This window comes from Salvelinus alpinus, chromosome 20 (genome assembly GCF_045679555.1).
Source record: "Salvelinus alpinus chromosome 20, SLU_Salpinus.1, whole genome shotgun sequence".
In the NCBI taxonomy this organism is placed as follows: Eukaryota; Metazoa; Chordata; class Actinopteri; order Salmoniformes; family Salmonidae; genus Salvelinus; species Salvelinus alpinus.
The window spans coordinates 33,353,432-33,377,122 of NC_092105.1; the positions used below are offsets into that span (position 1 = coordinate 33,353,432).

General features: G+C 45.9%; 1 protein-coding gene across 4 annotated transcripts in view; it reads right to left on the reverse strand.

The window, feature by feature from the left end:
- Nucleotides 1-23,691, reverse strand: part of LOC139546693 (diacylglycerol kinase beta) — a 153,546-nt gene that overhangs the window by 47,200 nt on the left and 82,655 nt on the right. For all 4 annotated transcript variants that reach the window (XM_071355383.1, XM_071355384.1, XM_071355385.1 and 1 more), the window contains 3 exons: nt 8,558-8,643; nt 8,372-8,461; nt 6,320-6,480 (listed from right to left, as the gene is read on the reverse strand). In XM_071355383.1, coding sequence (XP_071211484.1) covers nt 6,320-6,480; nt 8,372-8,461; nt 8,558-8,643 — 337 coding nt within the window. The remainder of the gene's footprint in view (nt 1-6,319; nt 6,481-8,371; nt 8,462-8,557; nt 8,644-23,691) is intronic.

The following is a 23,691-nucleotide window of genomic DNA, read 5'->3' on the forward strand; positions in this document are numbered from 1 at the left end:
TGGATTACCTCTGGGGGTAGGGGGTCAACGTAATCAGTCAAATGGCTCCAACACTAGGAATGACCCCACTTATAAATATGGGGTATGGGTGTGTGTGTTCTCCAGAGCCCGTCTTAGCTCTGCCATGACCTGAGGCCTGAGGGCAGGGTGATCTCACTCATATTAGTCTTGTGTGGTGGACAGAGCACAGAGTGAGAGATGGTGACTTTGTACTATAGGATAAAAAGCATGAAGATGAATAAGTGATTTTACTAGATGGTAAGGAGAGGTTATCCGGTAATGGACAGGCAGAGAAGATGGGGTATGGAGGAAATGGTCAATGCGGCGATGGACGTCATGTCCTGAAAGACAGACAGCTGGCTTCCTACCAGTTGTGGTGATGGTGATGATGGTGGCTATGAGAATGGTTACTAGACTGCAATGAAGATGGCAATTATTTTTGGCATTTTGATCTGCTCATAGAAATAAATGGACAACGAACCTTTGGAAAGGCCATCAGGTCAAACCTATTCTCAACAATGGAAAAAAGTCCCTGTCATCAGTCACTGATGTTGTCTTGACGACATTGCTGAAATTGAAACTAGAGCACATTCTGCTAACACAAAGAATGATTAAAGCAAAGACAGAATGTCAAAAGAGAGAGAGAGAAGTGGAAGAAGAGAGAGGTAGAGAGACAGAGAGAGAGAAAGAGATATTGCCAGAGAAAAGACGAGGGAGAGATCCAGAGAGCAATAGAGAGAGAGAGCGAGAGAGAAAGCCATAGAGAATGAAGGAGGGAATAATTGACAAATCAGACCTGTCATTGTAACAGATCTGCTCCTATATTTAGACTGGAGGCAGGCAGGCAGTCGAATGCTGACTGGCAGGCAGCTCAACACTACCACATCCTGCAGTCAGCAGGTCCCTCTCTCTCTCACTCTCCCCTCTCTCCCTCCTTCCCTTTCCTTTCCCACCACACGGGACAGAAGGAGGAAGTGGGACCAGACCCCTGTGTGCCAGCCACTGCCCTAGGGACCAGGGTTCAGGTCGCCATTCAGCCTGGCACAGGTCATGGCACTAATAGGAAACGGACATGGAGCCCTTCAGAGAGACCAACCATCGGTTGTTGGGGCATTGGTTGGATTCCTGCCCGCCTGTGCAGGTGTTTCAGCGGTCGCCAGAGAGGAGACCGGAAAAGATTGGAAGGTTTGGGGTAAGGCACGCCGCATCACCCTCACCCCGTCACCCTCCTCTCACTATCCTTTGGAGCCTGTGTCATCTCCAGGGCTCTCCCTCCTTCAAACTTAACACGTCCCACAACATCATCAACTAGTGGGTCCCAAAATAGCTCTGCACCTGCTCACTTGGTCTGGCTCTTTGGCTGTGAATATGGGATGCATTTAAACTGGAACCTGGGGGGACAGTTGTTATTGGAGGTCTGGATGAAAACCACACACCATACGCCAAATACTAGGCATAGTGATTAGAACATAGGTGGATGCAGGGAGTTGGTTTGTTGTTAACCTCTGGGCCTTGAGCCATGTTTAAAAAAGGGAGGGAGAGAGGTGGGAAAGAAATCATGACATTTGTTTTATTGAAGGACTGCATGTCCTGTATCTAGGGCAAGACCTTAATGTGACTCGCAGTGTCACAGTATCACAACAGCCTACGAAAACACAACAAATAGCAACTATATGTGACACTGGATTGTGTCCAGTGCTCCTAGAGCAAGCACCGGCCAGTAGCCTATACTGTCCCCAAATACTGTCGCTGTAAATATGTGACATTTGCTATCCACCATAGTTGACTCTGTGTGACGAAGGTTGTTTTGATCTTGCCATTTGATGTTTGGCACATGGTGGGGGCGTGAGGGAGGATGGGGAGTGGACAAACAAACAAATCACTTGCTGGAAATAAATGTCACCTCAGAACCATTTCTATCACAGCCCCCAGATAGAGGGAGAAATAGGTTGCTTTTTCAACCCATTTTGGTTGGTGCCCTTTCGGGAACATCAAAGTGTGATCTGGGGAAAAGTGGGTGTCACCCCTATCCCCCCCTCTCAACCCTCACCCCTATCTCCCCGCTGTCAACCCTCACCCCTACCTCCCCACGTCAACCCTCACCCCTACCTCCCCACGTCAACCCTCACCCCATTCTGCAGCACTGGGACATACTTCAAAGCCATCCATCCAGTCCAGTCACCCATTGGTTTAGGGCCATCACACAAATACAGCTCTACAAAACTATTATTGGTTGGTTTCCTGGATACAGATTAAGCCAAGGCCTGGACTAAATTCTAAATTGAGATTTTCCATTGAAATTGCTTTTGAATAAGATAAATTAGGATGGTCAAACGGAACCGGAGCTCTAGATCTGAATGCCCATACAGGGTCATAGTGAGCCTATTGTAGCAAGCTGCTGTGCCACTGTGCCTGTGTGGAGTCCATCTGTGCCCCTGTCATCATAGCTGTAGGTAGCAGGTGCTAACGCGACTCGCTGGGGACCTGTTCCTGAGAGAATTGTGTTATTATGTAAGCAATGCATGCCGCTTATATACAGTATCTTTGTGTGTTTGTGTGTGTGTGTGCGTGTGTGTGTGTGTGCGAAAGGGAGACAAATAGTTTGTGTGAATATGTGGGTTCATTTGTAAAAGGGTTTATACTGTATATTTGTGTATGATGTGTACAGTACCTATGATGTGTATCTGTGTGAGTGCATGTGTGTTCCGACAGACAGAGAGAAGAGTACGGGGTGGGGGGGGTTGTTTCCCTCCCTATCTTTAAGAACCAGCCAGGTGTCACTCAGCACTGTCATTCATTACCGCGGTAACCTGGTCTGAACCTGGCAGACGCTAACTTCCTGTCACTGATACTTCCCCTGACCTTTGGTGTTGCCAGCACTACTCCTCCCCCCGCACCTCTCTCTCTCTCCCATCTTTATCCCCTCAGTCTAACCTTCACTTCCCTCTACCCCCCCTAGAGGCCTGGCTTGGCTGTCCCCTGAGCAAGCACTACACACCCTGCTGTCGACACACAGGACAGGTCACTGTGGATTGGATCCACAGACCACAGAGTAACACGGTGGGTAAGTAGCTATAGCTAACACATAGCTAGAGCGCCAGAGAGCTTTACATGGTAGAAGGGTCAGAGCCAGTCCCAGGCAATCTCCACTTCTCATAGCTAGGCATAGAGCCACGCTTGGAGAGCAGATAGCTTGTTGATGGCAGGACCCGTTTCATCGTTCTCTCGCACCCTGGAGAGATCGGCTTCCTCAAGCTAAGGGGCTGGGGTGAGGAAGGGGTGAGGTGGCTTCTTTAATGGCTGCTGACATGGTGTGATTTCCCTCTCACTAATTCCTCACACAGATTATTTTCAGGGTGAGGGTTGGGAACGGGATCACTCAGGGTGCAGGGATGTAATACATTATAGGAGTATATGGAGTGCCTAATACATACTGTAAAGGCACGGCAGGGAGGGAAGTCTTGGGGATTTCCGTGGGGATGTGAGACTGAAGTGGGGCTGAATTGTTTGAATTACAGGGGTTCTAAGAGAGCAAGGCAAGGTATGGAAGGAAGTCTTGGAATGCAATATGGGGATGTGGGATTGAAGTGAGGCTTAGGATTTGGGGTTGAAACCCAAGGTGCCTGCCATATGTACATGCAGACAGACTCCTCTCCCATCTGATCAGTGTGTTAGGGTTAGGGTTACAGTAATGACCGAGGGTTAATGTTAATGTAGTGTCTGTATGGTGAAATAGATCCAGAATGGCTAACATGAAGCCGTCTTGTCAAAGAGTTAGTTTCCTGTAGACAAGCTTCAGTCTGTGTCATTGTATTCAGACTAAAGTTTGACAGTGACCAGAGAAGGATTTTATATGAAGCTCTTCTCAATATGGATTTATGGTTGACTCTTCTTAGGATGTATGTTGTATGATTTTGTTAGATTTTGTTTGTTATTTAATATGATCAAGTTTAAGTGTGTACTTAGTGCAGAGCACTGATGCCCAAAAGCAATACAAAGTAATCTGAGGCAGAGAACAAATTAGCAATACCACAAAACACATCTTTATCTCTAGCCTAGAGCATTCTCTTAGTGACAGTCAATATGGCTACCACGTCATCCACAATTAACTCACTGCAACAAGAAACAGATGACAGTTGAGATTCGAAAATTGGCCTTGAGAGCGCCAACACCATGGCAACCCAATCCCTGTCCCGGGAGGGGAAGGTCTGTGACTGTGATGGCAGGAAGTGATGCCCCAATATGGATATGGACATTGAACCTGATTCGGGGCTGCTAATGATTACATCATGATATGGCGTGAGTCATCGCGCCAGCGCTCGTTTGCCCAGGTGTCATTGGTGCACAGATATGCAGCCATCTGTCCCTGGCAACTGAAGCCATGGAGATGAGATCTGTTGCCCTGTTACAGGGCCATGCCATGCCGCATTAGATCAGGGCAGAGAGCTAGGACTAGCCTACAGCAGACCAAAAGCGCCATCAACAACATGGGAATGGCATTGGGCATAGTGGATTACATAACTACAGAATCCTTCGAAGGGATCAATTTGAGCTTAAAAGGTCCTCTCAGGAACACAGAATTGAGATATATTTGAATGTAAATGGACTGTAAATCACTGTTATATCATCAATAACAGTTTTAAATGTAGCCAGCACTTCTTTAGAAATGGTGTATAGCCAGGGTAGATGCTAGACAGTGGCTGCAACCAAAGTTTGGACCATCCTGGCACTGGCACTACCACCCACCCGGCCCACATCTGAATCCCACAGAGAGGGCATTGTCCCCTGGCCACCCCCTAGCCTGCATCCTCTGGCCCTTCTGACCCAGGCATTACACAGTGGAGAAAGACCCATTGTCTAGATAGAAAGGTCAGAGGGTTGGTCGTTTGCTAATAACATCCACATTCTAATTAAACCATTTTGTCTTTCCATTCGATCAGCAATATGCTGAACATTATGAGACAAAGTACTGATCCCAGTCAACTGCTTTCAATATTGTCATTGTTGGCAATACAGGACAAACAGATATGGGTCCAGCAGGCTAGGGTGTACTCATAGCACAGCAGTAACAGGATGGTAGATTCATGTGTTTGGCAGAAACCTGCTGAATATGTGGCAGGCCTGGGACCAGTGGGAGGCCGGGTTGCATAACATCACAATAGTGCCTCGTATCCCTGCCAAGTTCGCCCCTTCCTCCCTCATCCTTGTTCTACCTGTGATTGGTCCAGACATATTATGTACCAATCACATTTCGGCTAAGTCTCACTGTCTACTCTTGTCTGTTTGTGTATTTTAAGGCTTCCCTGCAAAGGAAAATAAAGAGAGGAAAGACCATAAAAGGGATTGCTTTCTCAAATGAGGTGCTGTAGGCACCTTACTGTTAAGCAACCGTAGATTTAATAACAGAGATATGAAACATCCATCTGAAGTGTCAGGGGTTGATTGAGAGCGACATCAAGACAACAACTGAGACAGCACCCATTTGACCTCGTCCTTCTGGTCCCTGTAGTCTAATACGTTTGAGGCATGCCCATGGTAATTTGTTTTGAACAGTGGGACCGTGAGGAGAGCGATAAATGGTTGCTAAGCAACAGGGACCAGGGCGATGCTGGTTCCTTCCCATTAAAAGGGGAAATACAGTAATTAACCTGCCTGAGAGGCTTAAAAACCTCTGGGGATTCTGCAAATTGTTTAACTCCTGCTGGGATAGGCAATCCCATACTGTGGCATAGTACTGTGCCTATGTCCCATAAGCGAAATTGCCATGGGGGATGGGGGGACATGTGGACTGAGCATAAGGTAGTCGAAGTCCGACTATAATACAACTCAGTCTTCATCTTTTGTTTATTCCTAATATTTGCCTTGAAATACCTTCATAAAAGATGGTGAAGACTTCTCCTTCCACTTATCCTTCCACTTATACTGTGTTTTAAAAATACCCATGTACCCCTCAAAATAGGCATAATAAGTCATGTCATACTGTGTAGAATTGTAGGAAATTTGTTTTAAAATGTCAAAGCAATTCCTGGGAAGGACCACCGGAACCCCTGTCTACTGCCCCCCCCCCCCCAATATCTACACCACAATTTGACCATTGCTATGTCCTGCTTATGGTGGAGAGCCAGGCAGGTAGGATTGAGTGTGTGTGTGTTTTAAGGATAAGAATTTGAGGGTGAAAATTGGTTCTGCATGTCAACGAACATTTCCTGGTGAAACTAATAACTAGAGTGCGTGTGTGTGTGTGTGTGCACGTGCATGTATGGACATCTGTTTGCGTGTGTAGTGTGTCTATGTGTAGAGGTGTGGGTTGTTCTCGCACCACTCCGATGGAGAAGTAGTTGTTGACGATGCTATTAGGGACAGGGTCTCCCTTCTCCTCCTTGTCAACAGGGACGATGTCGATGTTCCATCGGTCCAGAACCATCTCTGTGCTGTGCTCTATGTCCCGCAGGAACTTCAAAAGACTGCCTCCTTCATAACCTACAGGAAAGGAGAGAGACACAGGTGAGAAGTCAGACATAGGACACAATGAGATACAGCCATCACACACACTAAGGTCACCCACACTCTCAGACCCAGGCTCTCAGACCAACTAAGAAGTCGTCACACAGTGAATGACAAAACAGCCTAATGGTTTAAGTGTACACAGTAAAGTCCTCATTGTGGCCTTATGTCCCAGAGGGGATGAAGATGAGCAAGTAAATAAGTCCAATGCCACGAAATAGAACTCCAACCAACTCACGGGCCTCTCTGAGAGAGTGTTGGTAAACAGTATGAGCCTACACAATAGAGCCATCATTACACTGTGCCATGGGATAGAACCCCATCTCGGGCTCCGGTAACCAGATCCTCTGTGTCTGAGACCCAGTGGGTCTGAACCACAATGACTCTGATGATGACTGTGCTCAGTGCTGCTGAGAGGTGGGCCGTTGTTAGTGTTATATCACTGGCTGTCATGGGGGTGTGAGCGTATAATGAGGACCCATCACACTGAGAACACCAGGGGACTCTGCCACTTACGTCCTGAGAGCCAGGGACAATGTGTGATGACACATGTTCCCCCCTCCTGTGCTACTAACACATGATGACTGAAGGGAAAGGAAAACTACCTGCTACCTCCCTCTCTAAACAAGGCGCATGGGGAGCTCCAGGGTTTTGAAGAGGGCATCACGCTGAAACACGTTCGTTGTAATAATAAAGAAACATCTGAAATCGACTTCTATTATTTGTCCTCCAGGAGAGGCTGAATATTCTCCTCTCTCCAATTTACTCACATGGTGACCTCCCCTGAGAGCCAGGGGCCATGTGTGATGACACTTGTTCCCCCTCATGTGATCTCCAACAGTCTGAGCTCACACTTATACCAAATCACAGAGGGAGAAAGCAATGATGATGTAATGTAAGAAGTCAATTAGCATACTTCATACCCTGAATATTAAACAAACAATTCACAGACTACTTATACTCATTCATGTTTGCAAAAGCATACAAGTATATCCCAATACCCATGACACACACAGGCTAACATACAGCCCAATCCTGCCTCATATAGTTACAACAGGCCTATACCATCTGTCATATAACATCTACCACTTAATAGGAGATCAATAGGAAATTGTGTCACCAAACACAATTTAGATGATTGGTTTACTGTGCTAGGAATTAAAAAGCATGTGCAATATGTTTCCACAAAGACCGCTCTCACACAGTAAGTCATTCACAGCTACTGTCTAATACTGTACAGCTGTACATCTGGTCAGAAAAATTCAAAGAATCCAGCTGCTTTTTAAATTATTTTTCCGAGAACATAATGTATTCAACTTGTGCTTGGTCAAAAAGCCTCTGGGAACTATCTGTCTGTTTAGTTTACAAGCATCATAACATCATATGCCTGCCGCCTGGCTAAAGTGCTCTGCTGGCCTCTACAAGCCATGGTCAGGTCAAGCAGTCAGTCATAATCAGGGTCACAACTATTGGCCCAAAAACAGGCACAGCCAATAAGCAAACAGGGATTATATAAGAACTCTGCTTTGCATTATATAGCACTTTCATATAAGGTCTATGAGGACGGGTTAGGGACCACATGGACACATCAGGAGCATTGTGAGGATATTGGGGAAAATAATGCTGATTGAAGCTTTCAGTGAGCAGGAAAAAGTAAAACAAGACTCTCACTGCGTTCGATGTACACACACACACACACACACACACACACACACACACACACACACACACACACACACACACACACACACACACACACACACACACACACACACACACACACACACACACACACACACACACACACACACACACACACACACACACACACACACACACACACACACACACACACACAGCTCCTCACCTCCGCCCCAGCGTAGGCATCTTGCCAGGTCGTTCCCTGTGCCCAGAGGGAGGATGGCCACAGGGGGATCTCTGGTGAAGTTGGCCTTGTCTGCAGATGGACAGATAACAATAAGATAATGATTACAATTCTGATGGATTGCATCACATGAGTACATGAGTTTAATCCAATAGAATTGAGACACACCAATACAGTCTAAGATCCATCCCACTGTCCCATCCCCTCCACACGCCAGCACCCGGAAATCAGGGACATCATGGAAGAAGTTGAGCCTGGAAGACATAAATACATAAATATGTAAATACACACATACACACGCACACACACAGTCACAGAGAGAGAGAGAAAGAGAGAGAGAGAGAGAGAGAGAAAGAGAGATAGAAAGAAAGCGAGAAAGATGCATTAATGTGGCTGGTGTCCATCCTTACAGAGTGTCTGGGTCACCTTCAAAGCAACCTTTAATCTGGGTCAGGACATAGGTGTCGACAGGGGCTTTCATGTGCCCCCAAAAAACAGCTGCAGTGCAAACATCACAAACACCCTGTGTGTGTGTGTGTGTGTGTGTGTGTGTGTGTGTGTGTGTGTGTGTGTGTGTGTGTGTGTGTGTGTGTGTGTGTGTGTGTGTGTGTGTGTGTGTGTGTGTGTGTGTGTGTGTGTGTGTGTGTGTGTGTGTGTGTGTGTTAGTCCACAATCATGTGTGGCCGTGTCAAAGTCCACAAAGTGTGCGGCTGTAGTCCACAATCATCTCCAAGACAAAGGAGATGATTGTGGACTACAGGATAAAGAGGACCAAGCACGCCCCCATTCTCATTGACAGGGCTGTAGTGGAACAGGTTGAGAGCTCCACATCACCAACAAACTAACTTGGTCCAAGCACACCAAGACAGTCGTGAAGAGGGTACAACAAAACCTATTCCCCCTCAGAAGACTGAAAAGATTTGGCAAGGGTCCTCAGATCCTCAAAAGGTTCTACAGCTGCACCATCGAGAGCATCCTGACTGGTTGCATCAAATCAAATCACTGCCTGCTATGGCAACTGCTCGGCCTTCGACCGCAAGGCACTACAGAGGGTGGGTGTACGGCCCAGTATATCACTGGGGCCAAGCTTCCTGCCAGGTGGTCAGAGGAAGGCCGTAAAAATTGTCAAAGACTCCAGCCTCCCTAGTCATAGACTGTTCTCTCTGCTACCGCACGGCAAGCGGTAGCGGAGCGCCATGTCTAGGTCTAAGAAGCTTCTAAACAGCTTCTTCCCCCAAGCCATAAGATTCCTGAACATCTAATCAAATGGCTACCCAGACTATTTACATTGCCCCCCCCCTCTTTTACACCACTGCTACTCTGTTGTTATCCTCTATGCATAGTCACTTTAATAACTCTACCTACATGTACATATTACCTCAACTAACCGTTGGCCCCGCACATTGACTCTGTACCGGTGCCCCCCTGTGTATAGTCTCGCTATTGTTATTTTACTGCTGCTCTTTAATTACTTGTTACTTTTATTTCTTATTCTTACTCATATTTTTTTTTAACTGCATTGTTTGTTAGGGGCTCATAAGTAAGCATTTCACTGTAAGGTCTACACCTGTTGTATTCGGCACCTGTGACTATTAAAATTTGATTTGATTTGTGTGTATCACTGACATGGTGGTTGACAACAGTGCGACAGACTGCCCTCTCTCCTGGTCGTTGAAGTGAACTGCACTCTCCCTTAGTGACGCACAACACAAGCATGCCAGCACTCCAGGGAAATCTGTAGGTACAGCACGAGCTGCGTATGTATCACATTTAACAAAACATTTGCACATCAACATTAAACATTAATATCCTTTAACCTCACCGCATGAGGCTTGACAAATTGTGACAATGTTTTATGCATGTGGGCTTAGTTGGAGAAAGCGCATCAACAACAGGGCCAAACGACCATCTGCATTAGGATGGAGACATCACTCTTAATTAACACAAAACAACTAATTGTATTCTCTAAACAAATCACTCAGCTTCAATCTGCCACTCGAAAAGCCTGGTGGTGACTGAGGCTGTTGCCATGGAGCCCATGGTAACGGCGCTGGGGAATTTGTCTGGGTCTATATTAACCCTGTGTCTGCTATGCTATATAGCCAGACAACATTAGGCCTGTCTTTGGCAGGTACGCATTAAGATATGTATCCATAATGTCCTGACAAATATACATTTGGACAGCGTACAAATGAGGTCAGCTTGGGCTGGTTTACAACTCTACATACAGTTCTGAGATATGTATCTATCCACACTGTCCTGACAAATATGCCTTTGTAAGTGATGCAAGGATGACCAACAATGGAGGAGTTATACAAGAGACGAGGAGAGAATGAAGATAGCAACTTATTTGTCATGACATCAGATTGATCCACCACACTGGCATGTATTGATGACATTAAAAGAAAAGGAAAAGCCTCAAACTCTGGTAGCTCAGATGCAATAATTTATTCAACAGCAAGCTGTCTTCATCAGGGTTTATTGATGACATGACATGTGCTGAGGCCCAGCAGGTAATTACAATAAAGCATGGCTAAACTTCACCCACGACTCCTGTGTGTCCCCTAACAAACTCACGCATAACATTAGCTAACAACAAAATAGGTTAATACATATGATGAGTAAAGCTATCAAGAGCCAGACTAATGGCTAATGGCTAATCCAAATAAAAGTCCTACATAACAATCACACAACAGCAGTCTCACACTATAATATGTTTTCCATGTAAGGATACCCCGTAACCACCCAGACTGTTATGTGAATAGTGGATTATCTTCCTTATACAGTGGGGCAAAAAAGTATTTAGTCAGCCACCAATTGTGCAGGTTCTCCCACTTAAAAAGATGAGAGAGGCCTGTAATTTTCATCATAGGTACACTTCAACTATGACAGACAAACTGAGGGGAAAAAATCCAGAAAATCACATTGTAGGATTTTTTATGAATTTATTTGCAAATTATGGTGGAAAATAAGTATTTGGTCAATAACAAAAGTTTATCTCAATACTTTGTTATATACCCTTTGTTGACAATGACAGAGGTCAAACGTTTTCTGTAAGTCTTCACAAGGTTTTCACACACTGTTGCTGCTATTTTGGCCCATTCCTCCATGCAGATCTCCTCTAGGGCAGTGATGTTTTGGGGCTGTTGCTGGGCAACACGGACTTTCAACTCCCTCCAAATATTTTCTATGGGGTTGAGATCTGGAGACTGGCTAGGCCACTCCAGGACCTTGAAATGCTTCTTACGAAGCCACTCCTTCGTTGCCCGGGCAGTGTGTTTGGGATCATTGTCATGCTGAAAGACCCAGCCACGTTTCATCTTCAATGCCCTTGCTGATGGAAGGAGGTTTTCACTCAAAATCTCACGATACATGGCCCCATTCATTCTTTCCTTTACACGGATCAGTCGTCCTGGTCCCTTTGCAGAAAAACAGCCCCAAAGCATGATGTTTCCACCCCCATGCTTCACAGTAGGTATGGTGTTCTTTGGATGCAACTCAGCATTCTTTGTCCTCCAAACACGACGAGTTGAGTTTTTACCAAAAAGTTCTATTTTGGTTTCATCTGACCATATGACATTCTCCCAATCTTCTTCTGGATCATCCAAATGCTCTCTAGCAAACTTCAGACGGGCCTGGACATGTACTGGCTTAAGCAGGGGGACACGTCTGGCACTGCAGGATTTGAGTCCCTGGCGGCGTAGTGTGTTACTGATGGTAGGCTTTGTTACTTTGGTCCCAGCTCTCTGCAGGTCATTCACTAGGTCCCCCCGTGTGGTTCTGGGATTTTTGCTCACCGTTCTTGTGATCATTTTGACCCCACGGGGTGAGATCTTGCGTGGAGCCCCAGATCGAGGGAGATTATCAGTGGTCTTGTATGTCTTCCATTTCCTAATAATTGCTCCCACAGTTGATTTCCTCAAACCAAGCTGCTTACCTATTGCAGATTCAGTCTTCCCAGCCTGATGCAGGTCTACAATTTTGTTTCTGGTGTCCTTTGACAGCTCTTTGGTCTTGGCCATAGTGGAGTTTGGAGTGTGACTGTTTGAGGTTGTGGACAGGTGTCTTTTATACTGATAACAAGTTCAAACAGGTGCCATTAATACAGGTAACGAGTGGAGGACAGAGGAGCCTCTTAAAGAAGGAGTTACAGGTCTGTGAGAGCCAGAAATCTTGCTTGTTTGTAGGTGACCAAATACTTATTTTCCACCATAATTTGCAAATAAATTCATTAAAAATCCTACAATGTGATTTTCTGGATTTTTTTCCCTCATTTTGTCTGTCATAGTTGAAGTGTACCTATGATGAAAATTACAGGCCACTCATCTTTTTAAGTGGGAGAACTTGCACAATTGGTGGCTGACTAAATACTTTTTTGCCCCACTGTAACTTCCAACCCTCATCAATATTAAACTCTCAAAGATTGTTGACATTCATTGGACTGCGCCTTACACTCGAATGACAATAAAACAGCATATGAACAAACAGCATTTAAAGTTATTGATATTTATAGTTTTAGAATCCTCTAGGACCTATCCTATAGAACATTATCCTATAAGATTTTATAGAATTCCATAGGACTTCAATAAGACTGGTTGCAAAATATGATATGATTGAATCAGCAGCGCAACATAAATTGAACTTTCAAAATACATTTCCAATATTCTACTTACTTCTATGTGTGCTATTTCTATGCTTCCCAGTCTTAAGTTTTGTTTTTGCGTCCTTTACTTTCAGTTTTGTCCAATAATTTTGATTATGGAAAATATATTTCACAGCGGTTTAGATTTTACAATTACTCTCTACACTATGCTTGTTTATTTTGTCACAAAATGAAATTAGGCAAACTGTTATTGAAGTTTTAGCAACCAGGAAATGGCAGAGCTATTTCTGCATAGTGCAACTTTAATATAGTAGGCCTAGCCTATAGAAAGCTGATGGATCCTCTTTTTAATAGAGGCCATCAAAACTCTGTTTTCTCACACAATTGCATAGCATAGCCTATAGAAATGTAGCGCAACATGGGCTTATAGGAACACTTATTTAATTCCATGCATTTTCATGATCCTATTCCACTTGAACTTTGAATGCCAGGGTTCTCATGAAGTGTTTGCATTTGTATTGATGTCAGAGTTATTAGAGGGACAATAGAGCACTGAGTATCGGCCATTAGCGACTGGTAGGCTACTAATGACCATCAGCGGCATCAGAGCACAGTTTTGGAGAAGCCTACTTACCAAGATGGAATTTGACTGCGGTCATGACTCCTGACTGCTGGTGTAGTGGTAATAGGGCCACTGTAACAGCCCTACACCCAAGTGATAAAACCTCACAAAGGTGGGGAACTCCAACTCGCTGCAGCACAGATATCACCAATCGTCATGCCACTGAACAATGCCCAAGAAGCCTCCAGACCCCTAGTGGAGTGAGCACCCACACCGCTAGGCAACCTTTGTCCTTTGCTGTCATATGCCTCCACAATCCAATGAGAAAGACGCTGTTTAGAAAATGCCCTACCCCAAACTGGATTAGAGAAACAGACAAAAAGTTGTCACAAACGCGGATATCCTTGGTCCTATCCATATACGTGCGTGATGCGCGCACCGGACACAGGCCATGCAACCTCTGTTGTTCACTGGAAGCAAACCGAGGATGTGAGAAAGGAAACAGCTTGAAAGCCATGGGACCTGTAAGACATAGGCATAACCTTGGGAGCAAAAGCTGCATTAAGACGTAACGTCACTTTGGAGTTGCCAGGCGCAAACTCCAAACAGAAAGGATGTACTGATGCGTGGAGATCCCCAACGTGCTTGGGTGATGCCAAAGCCATGAGCAGGGCAGTCTTGTAGGAAAATACCTTCAGGTCCACAGAGTCCAATGGTTCAAACGGAGCGTCCAGGACCAAAGCCAGGTCCCAGGTCGGTGCCATAGGCTTAGAAACTGGTCTGAGCCGACGCATGCCTTTAGGGAACATCACCACCAGAAAATGAGACCCTGGGGTAGAGCTGTCAATCACTACATGACACGTCAAGATGGCTACCATAATAACCTTCAATGTGGAAAAAGAAAGGCCCTGTTCAAAAAGCTCTTGCAAGAACATAACAATGCTGTAAAGGTTTTCTTCCTGGGGTGAAGGAGAGGACCAAAATGCAGCGTAGCCAGTGCTCAACATGTTTAATTATAAGAACAAGTGAACACTACAAACAACTTACAAAATAACAAACGTGCAAAACCGATACAGACCTATCTGGTGCAGAACACAAACACAGAGACAGGTAACAACCACCCACAACGAACACAGTGAAACAACCTACCTAAATATGACTCTTAATTAGAGGAACGCAAAACACCTGCCTCTAATTAAGAGCCATACCAGGCAACCCTAAACCAACATAGAAACACACAACATAGAATGCCCACCCAAAACTCACGCCCTGACCATCACACACATACAAAACAACAGAAAACAGGTCAGGAACGTGACAGAACCCCCCCCTCAAGGTGCGAACGCCGGGCGCACCAGCACAAAGTCCAGGGGAGGGTCTGGGTGGGCATCTGACCACGGTGGTGGCTCAGGCTCCGGACGCTGTCCCCACACCACCATAGTCACTCCCCGCTTCTGTATCCCCCTCCCAATGACCACCCTCCAACTAAAACCACCTAAATGAAGGGGCAGCACCGGGATAAGGGGCAGCACCGGGATAAGGGGCAGCACCGGGATAAGGGGCGGCAGGTCCTGGCTGAGGAACTCTGGCAGGTCCTGGCTGAGGGACTCTGGCAGGTCCTGGCTGAGGGACTCTGGCAGGTCCTGGCTGAGGGACTCTGGCAGGTCCGGGCTGAGGGACTCTGGCAGGTCCGGGCTGAGGGACTCTGGCAGGTCCGGGCTGAGGGACTCTGGCAGGTCCGGGCTGAGGGACTCTGGCAGGTCCGGGCTGACGGAAGGCTCTGGCTGATCCGGTCTGGCGGAAGGCTCTGGCTGATCCGGTCTGGCGGAAGGCTCTGGCTGATCCGGTCTGGCGGAAGGCTCTGGCTGATCCGGTCTGGCGGAAGGCTCTGGCTGATCCGGTCTGGCGGAAGGCTCTGGCTGATCCGGTCTGGCGGAAGGCTCTGGCTGATCCGGTCTGGCGGAAGGCTCTGGCTGATCCGGTCTGGCGGAAGGCTCTAGCGGCTCCTGTCTGGCGGACGGCTCTAGCGGCTCCTGTCTGGCGGACGGCTCTGTAGGCTCATGGCAGACGGGCGGCTTTGCAGGCTCATGGCAGACGGGCGGCTTTGCAGGCTCATGGCAGACGGACAGTTCAGACGGCGTAGGGCAGACGGGCAGTTCAGACGCCGCTGGGCAGACGGGCAGTTCAGGCGCCGCTGGGCAGACGGGCAGTTCAGGCGCCGCTGGGCAGACGGGCAGTTCAGGCGCCGCTGGGTAGACGGGCAGTTCAGGCGCCGCTGGGCAGACGGCAAACTCTGGCCGGCTGAGACGCACTGTAGGCCTGGTGCGTGGTACCGGAACTGGAGGTACCGGGCTAAGGACACGCACCTTCAGGCTAGTGCGGGGAACAACAACAGGGCACACTGGACTCTCGTGGCGCACTCTAGGCCTGGTGCGTGGTACCGGAACTGGAGGTACCGGGCTGAGGGCACGCACCTCAGGGCGAGTACGGGGAGAAGGAACAGTGCGTACAGGGCTCTGGAGACGCACAGGAGGCTTGGTGCGTGGTGCCGGAACTGGAGGCACTGGGCTGGAGACACGCACCATAGGGAGAGTGCGTGGAGGAGGAACAGGGCTCTGGAGATGCACTGGAAGCCTGGTGCGTGGTGTAGGCACTGGTGGTACTGAGCTGGGGTGGGAAGGTGGCGCCGGATATACCGGACCGTGAAGGAGGACACGTGCTCTTGAGCACCGAGCCTCCCCAACCTTACCAGGTTGAATGGTCCCCGTAGCCCTGCCAGTGCGGCGAGGTGGAATAGCCCGCACTGGGCTATGCAGGCGAACCGGGGACACCACCTGTAAGGCTGGTGCCATGTACGCCGGCCCGAGGAGACGTACTGGAGACCAGATACGTTGGGCCGGCTTCATGGCACTCGGCTCGATGCCCAACCTAGCCCTCCCAGTGCGGCAAGGTGGAATAGCCCGCACTGGGCTAAGCACGCGTACTGGGGACACCGTGCGCTTTACCGCATAACACGGTGTCTGACCAGTACGACGCTCTCTCACTCCACGGCAAGCCCGGGGAGTTGGCTCAGGTATCCAACCCGGCTTCGCCACACTCCCCTTTATCCCCCCCCCCAAGAAATTTTTGGGTGAGCCTCTCGGGCTTCCAGCCTCTCTTACGTGCTGCCTCCTCAATCCACCGCTCCTGGGCTGTGGCTGCCTCCTTCACCTCCCGAGAGCGGCGATTCTCTCCAACCCTTCCCCAGGGTCCTTTTCCGTCCATGATCTCCCAAGACCATTCCTCCTGTGTCCAGTAGTCCTGTGTACTGGGCCTCTGCTGCTCCCCGTTGCTACGCTGCTTGGTCCTGGTTTGGTGGGTGGTTCTGTAAAGGTTTTCTTCCTGGGGTGAAGGAGAGGACCAAAATGCAGCGTAGCCAGTGCTCAACATGTTTAATTATAAGAACAAGTGAACACTACAAACAACTTACAAAATAACAAACGTGCAAAACCGATACAGACCTATCTGGTGCAGAACACAAACACAGAGACAGGTAACAACCACCCACAACGAACACAGTGAAACAACCTACCTAAATATGACTCTTAATTAGAGGAACGCAGAACACCTGCCTCTAATTAAGAGCCATACCAGGCAACCCTAAACCAACATAGAAACACACAACATAGAATGCCCACCCAAAACTCACGCCCTGACCATCACACACATACAAAACAACAGAAAACAGGTCAGGAACGTGACAAATGCCCACCAAAGAGCTCTGAAAAGGACATACTCCTTTAACCTGACATCAACCCTCAAACACACCACTTATATGTATACAACCCTCTCATATAGGGGGCACATGAAATCAAAATTCAACCTTTCAGGGACCAAACCCACAGATTCCATATCTGCGTTTGTGGGTGCTAAACTCAATAGATCCCAACGACACGGAATCCTCCATGAGTCCGGGAACCAGGGTTGTCGGGGCCAACAGGGAGCAACCAGAATAAAAATACCCTGCTGTAGGACCCTCTCCACGGTAGCCTGAATCAGGTCCATTGGAGGAAACTCATAGAGCAGGGTCCACAGACACTGATACGCCAAAGCATTTATTCCCAACCAGACCAAGAAACTGAATGCATTGAGCCGGAGTCAAGCAACTTTTCTTGTTATTCACTATGAACCCCAGAGACTGAATATGGGAAACCAGCATGGCAGTGTGGAGCTCCACCTGTTCTCTCGACTCCTCTACTCCCAGCCAATCATCCAGATACGCCAATACTCTGATCCCCTGGCACGGTGCCAAAGCCGCCTCCACCACCATAGAAAAGGTGCGGGGGCGATAGGGAGAGCCCGAAAGGCAGGACCAGAAACTTGTAGGCCACATCCTCAAAATGAAATCTCAGAAACTTTCTGTGGGGAGGATGTACAGTATAGCCACATGAAAATATGCATCTTTCAGATCAATGGATGTGAACCAATCACTGGGACGCAACGACTGCAATAGCCGGCGAAGTGTCACCATTTTGAACATGCAAACCTTGAGGTGATTGTTTAAAACACACAAGTCCAGGATGGGATGCAACGTTCCATCGCTCTTGGGAAGTAAGAAGTACCAGCTGCACCAACCGCTCTGTACTTCTGACACGGGCACCACCTGAATAGCCTGTTGTTGAAGGAGAGAGGTAATCTCCTCTCTAAAGACAGGCGCTAGGACCTCGGAGACCATTGACGTAATGACACCACGAAAAGGAGGAGGACGAACTGCAGACCGTACCCCCTTGTCACCGTCCTCCTTACCCATGGTGAAACTGCGCATGCCCGCCACTGGACGGAGCACAATGCCAGTCTCCCATACATTATCTCCTGAATGGGCAGAGTGCCACCCTGAGGATTGGGGTAATCCGTTTTTTATGCCATCCTTGTTTTCATATCTAACACTCTTGACAACCGTGCCTGAATGTGAGAAAGGAACTGTGTTTATTTTGGTGTGAAAAGTAGAGCTGATTCCTATTTTTGTTTCTCCTTGAAACGGGCCTATAAGGATTACATAACCGAGCCAAATCACCTTATCCAAATACAGTGCCTTTGGAAAGTATTCAGACCCCTTGATTTTTTCCACATTTTGTTATGTTACAGCCTTATTTTAAAATGTATGGTTCCCCCCCCATCAATCTACACACAATACCCCATAATGACAAAGGAAAAACAGATGTTTAGAATTTTTTTCGAATAAAAACCCCCCGGAAATATAACATTTACATAAGTATTCAAGCTCTGTCAGGTTGGATGGTGAGCGTCTTTGCACAACTATTTTCAGGTCTCTCCAGAGATGTTTCGATCGAGTTCAAGTGCAGGCTCTGGCTGGGTCACTCAAAGACATTCATAGACTTGTCGCGAAGCCACTCCTGCATTGTCTTGGCTGTGTGCTTAGGGTCATTGTACTGTTGGAAGGTGAACCAACCCCCAATCTGAGGTCCTGAGCGCTCTGGAGCAGGTTTTCATCAAGGATCTCTCTGTAATTTGTTCCGTTCATCTTTCCCTCGATCCTAACTAGTCTCCCAGTCCCTGCCTCTGAAAAACATCCCCACAGCATGACGCTGCCACCACCATGCTTCACCGTAGGGATGGTTCCAGGTTTCCTCCAGACGTGACGCTTGGCATTCAGGCCAAATAGTTCAATCTTGGTTTCATCAGACCAGAGAATCTTGTTTCTCATGGTCTGAGAGTCCTTTAGGTGCCTTTTGGCAAACTCCAAGTGGGCTGCCATGTGCCTTTTACTGAAGAGTGGCTACTGTCTGGAAACTCTACCATAAAGGCCTGATTGGTGGAGTGCTGCAGAGATGGTTGTCCTTCTGGAAGGTTCTCCCATCTCCACATTGGAACTCTAGAGCTCTGTCAGAGTGACCATCGGGTTCTTGGTCACCTCCCTGACCAAAGCCCTTCTCCCCCGATTGCTCAATTTTGGCCGGGTGGCCAGCTCTAGGAAGAGTATTGGTGGTTCCAAACGTCTCCCATTTAAGAATGATGGAGGCTCACTGTGTTCTTGGGGACCTTCAATGCTGCACCTTCAGAAAGTTTTCACACCCCTTGACTTTTTCCACATTTTGTTGTGTTACAGCCTAAATTTAAAACTGATTAAATGTAGATTTTGTGTCACTGGCCTACACACAATACCCCATAATGTCACAGTGGAATTCTGTTTTTTGACATTCTTACAAATTAATTGAATATTAATAGCTGAAATGTCTTGAGTCAATAAGTATTCAACCCTTTGTTTAGGCAAATCTAAATAAATGTATATGTAAAAATGTGCTTAACAAGTCACCTAATAAATTGCATGGACTCACTCTGTGTGCAATCATAGTATTTTCAATTATTTTTGAATGATTATCTCATCTCTGTACGCACACATACAATTATTTGTAAGGTCCCTCAGTCGAGCAATGAATTTTAAACACAGATTCAACCACAAAGACCAGGAAGGTTTTCCAATGCCTCTCAAAGAATGGCACCTATTGGAAGATGGGTATTTTTCTAAGCAGACATTGAATATCCCTTTGAGCATGGTGAAGTTATTAATTACACTTTGAAATGTGTATCAATACACCCAGTCACTACAAAGATACAGGCGTCCTTCCTAACTCAGTTGCCGGAGAGGAAGGAAACCGCTCAGGGATTTCCCTTTGAGGCCAATGGTGTCTTTAAAACAGTTACAGAGTTTAATGGCTGTGACAGGAGAAAACTTCGGATGGATCAATAACACTGTAGTTATTCCAAAATACTAACCTAAATGAAAGAGTAAAAAGAAGGAAGAAGGAAGAATAAAAATATTCCAAAACATGCATCCTGTTTGGAATAAGGCACTAAAGTAAAACTGCAAAAACAATGTGGAAAATGAATGATCTTCATGTCCTGAATACAAAGCGTTATGTTTGGTGCAAATCCAACAACAACACATCACTGAATACCACTCTTCATATTTTCAAGCATGATGGTGGCTGCATCATGTAAAGGGTATGTTTGTCCTCGGAAAGTACGAGCGTTTTTTTAGGATGAAAAGAAACGGAAAAGAGCTAAGGAGTGGCCTAGTTACAGTTTTGACTTCAATCGGATTGAAAATGTATGGCAAGACTTGAAAATGTCTGTCTAGCAATGGTCAACAACCAACTTGATAGAGCATAAAGAATAATACAAAAAAATCTAATATTGCACAATCTAGGTGTGCAAAGCTCTTACAGATTTACCCAAAAAGAATCACAGCTGTAATCACTTCCAAAGGCGATTCTAACATGAATTGTCTCAGGGGGTTGACTACTTATGTAGTCAATTAGTTTTATTTTTCATAATTTTTTTCTTCCTCTTTATTCCACTTTGACATTAGAGTATTTTGTGTAGATCGTTGACAAAAAATGACAATGAACTCCATTTTAATCCCACCTTGTAAGAAAACTAAATGAAAACTTTCTGAAGGCACTGTATATAGCAAGACACGGTAAAGTCCATTATTCTTCTGAAGAGTACAAATTAGGCTGTTTGAGAAGGTTTGAATTCCAAGCAGCCTGCATACACATTGTACAATAGACTGACATAGCTACAAGTTGTGTACTGGAAAATCTTGGTAGAGCATGGGTGTAGGCATTGTGGTGCTCATGTGGATTTCCTTTCTTTTTCGGCCAATCCCTACTTCTCACTTAAAACATATTTGATTGTTTTTAATTACATTGGTTTTTACACCGGAAGGTGATTATACAAAATTATACAACACTTCCACATGCAAAAGGTGTCTTTCGAAAATTTAAGTTGAGCTTCAAATTATGTAAAAAAAAAAAAATAAGACGTGTTTAGTCTTACATAATTTAATGTCCAAGGCCCGGTTTCCCAAACACATCTTAAGGCTAAGTTCATTGTTAGAACCTTTGTTAAATCTTCAGCTGTTTCCTAAAACCATCGTTACTAAAGTTACTAAACCACATAGCATATCATTACAGCAGTATGTACTGGTATGTTAGCTAGCTACCTAATGTTAGTTGGCTACTAATACATCAAACTTGCCAGTATATTAACTATATGCTATCTAACTAACTACCCAACTTTTATTGACTTGATTATTCCCGTCATTCATAGTTTAGCTAAGTGGTATGGTAGTTGTGCGTTTTTAATGGACATTTGGGTACCTTCGTAAATTCGCTCTGGCTAGCTACTCCGATTTCAGAGCACTCTCGTCTGAGTGTACTTGTGCAAGAACGCAGAATAACTGATGAATTTACGAATACTCAACAACAGTTGAATATGGCCGTTGTCAGTAAACGTTGGCAAAAAAGCATAATATAATTTTTGCCAGCAACACAGTTACAGTCACCAACGCTCTGGATAACGTGAAACCTGCCTAACCAGCTCTGCTAGGGCGAGTACAATGGTCAGAGTGAGGTCTTCTCTCATTTGTGTCTGGAAGTTGCTAGCAAGTTAGCCAGTTAGCTTGGGTGCTTGACTGCTGTTGTGAGACCAGAACACTCAGATCAACCCTACTCCTCGGCCAGAGCGTCCAGTGACACTGCACAGTGTGCACTATGAACGCTCCAAGAGCAAAACGATTTGAATTTACAACAGACAATCTGACAAAGCTCTGAATTTACGAATGCCCAGAGTGCACTCTGAATTGAATAACAGACCCGTAGTCATAAAAAAACCTAGCTAGTAATTTCTTATGCTAACAAACTAGCAAGAGTTTGCATAGCAACAGCATCAACTTCTGGTAGACAGGTGAAGCACTAGTACGCTCAAATGAAAGGATATCGTTCGTTTACAGTATACTAAAATGAACTAATAGTATATAGTATGTAGTATACACTCATTAAGTATGTAATATCCAGTATGTTAGTATGGGTATTCGAACACAGCTATGTTCTAATGACGCATTTACTGAAGGTTCTCCCTACGTGGTGTTTTAGGAAACGGATGTGAGTTCTTCGGCAGTTATAGAAATGAAGTATCGTTTTTAACACTTGTAAGCTTAAGTTCCATCGCTATCGGGAAACCGGGCACTGGCTATTACGTCATAGACATAGCTATTTGCATTTATGCAAAACATATGGATTCTCCCTTTAGAGAGGGGAGGGGGTAAATATCAACAGCTGATTTACGTTAAGCACATACCAGTTTATGACTCTCAAAGTGACTCTCAAAGTACTGAATACGTTTGCTGAGTGAGCATTTGGAAAGAAATTCCTGCAAATATCTGTGGGAGTTCCCCCAGAACCCCCTCCAGTTTATTACTTCTTACTTCTCACTAAAGGGACCTACGGAGGATGTCTTTTGGACCTCTTTTTATGGTCCTGTCCGGACCGGCCACCTTTTTTTGGTGTGATCCGGACTGGCCTTGATTTCGACGTCCACGGACGGGACTCCCTAAAAACACGTGAGAAGAGCATTTTTTGCTAACCCTAACCCTTTTCCTAACCTAATCCTTCTAACCTAATAGCTTAATTCTCCTAACCTGCTGCTTAAGTTCTCCTAACCTGCTACGAAAAAGTCGTAGCTGTATCCAAGTGCCGTGTTTTCAGGGAATCTCGTCAGATTTTTGGTCCGATCCGGACCAAATTTGAATCAATCATAAGTTAGGTTCAGATTTTGTCGGATCTGGACTGGCCTTCTTTTGGCACAAACATCATTTGGTTTAGATTTGATCCGGTCCACGTTCCATGTAATTGATCTATTTCAAAGCTAGCACACCTGATTCAACTTCTCAGCTCACCCTCAATCTCTTGAATCACACCTAGCAATCTTAAAATGAATGCACTAACTGTAAGTCGCTCTGGATAAGAATGTCTGCTAAATGACAAAAATGTAAAGAAAATGAATAACTAGTTCAGAGCTACAGCAAAATTATGAAACATCTGGGGGGCCCCGGGGAGAGGTTTAGAGCTCTACTGCTGTAGAGCACAGAAGAGTGCAGTACATTATAGTACAATACATAAAAATAGTAGAGAAAGTATTTTCAACATTCATTCAGAAACGAAAATGTACCTGATTTCAATGTTCAGAAATTATGTATTTTCAACATCCGGAATATACATATTTTCAATGTCCGTAAAATACGTATTTTCAATGTCCGTAAAATATGTTTTTTCAACGTCCGGAAAACACATACAT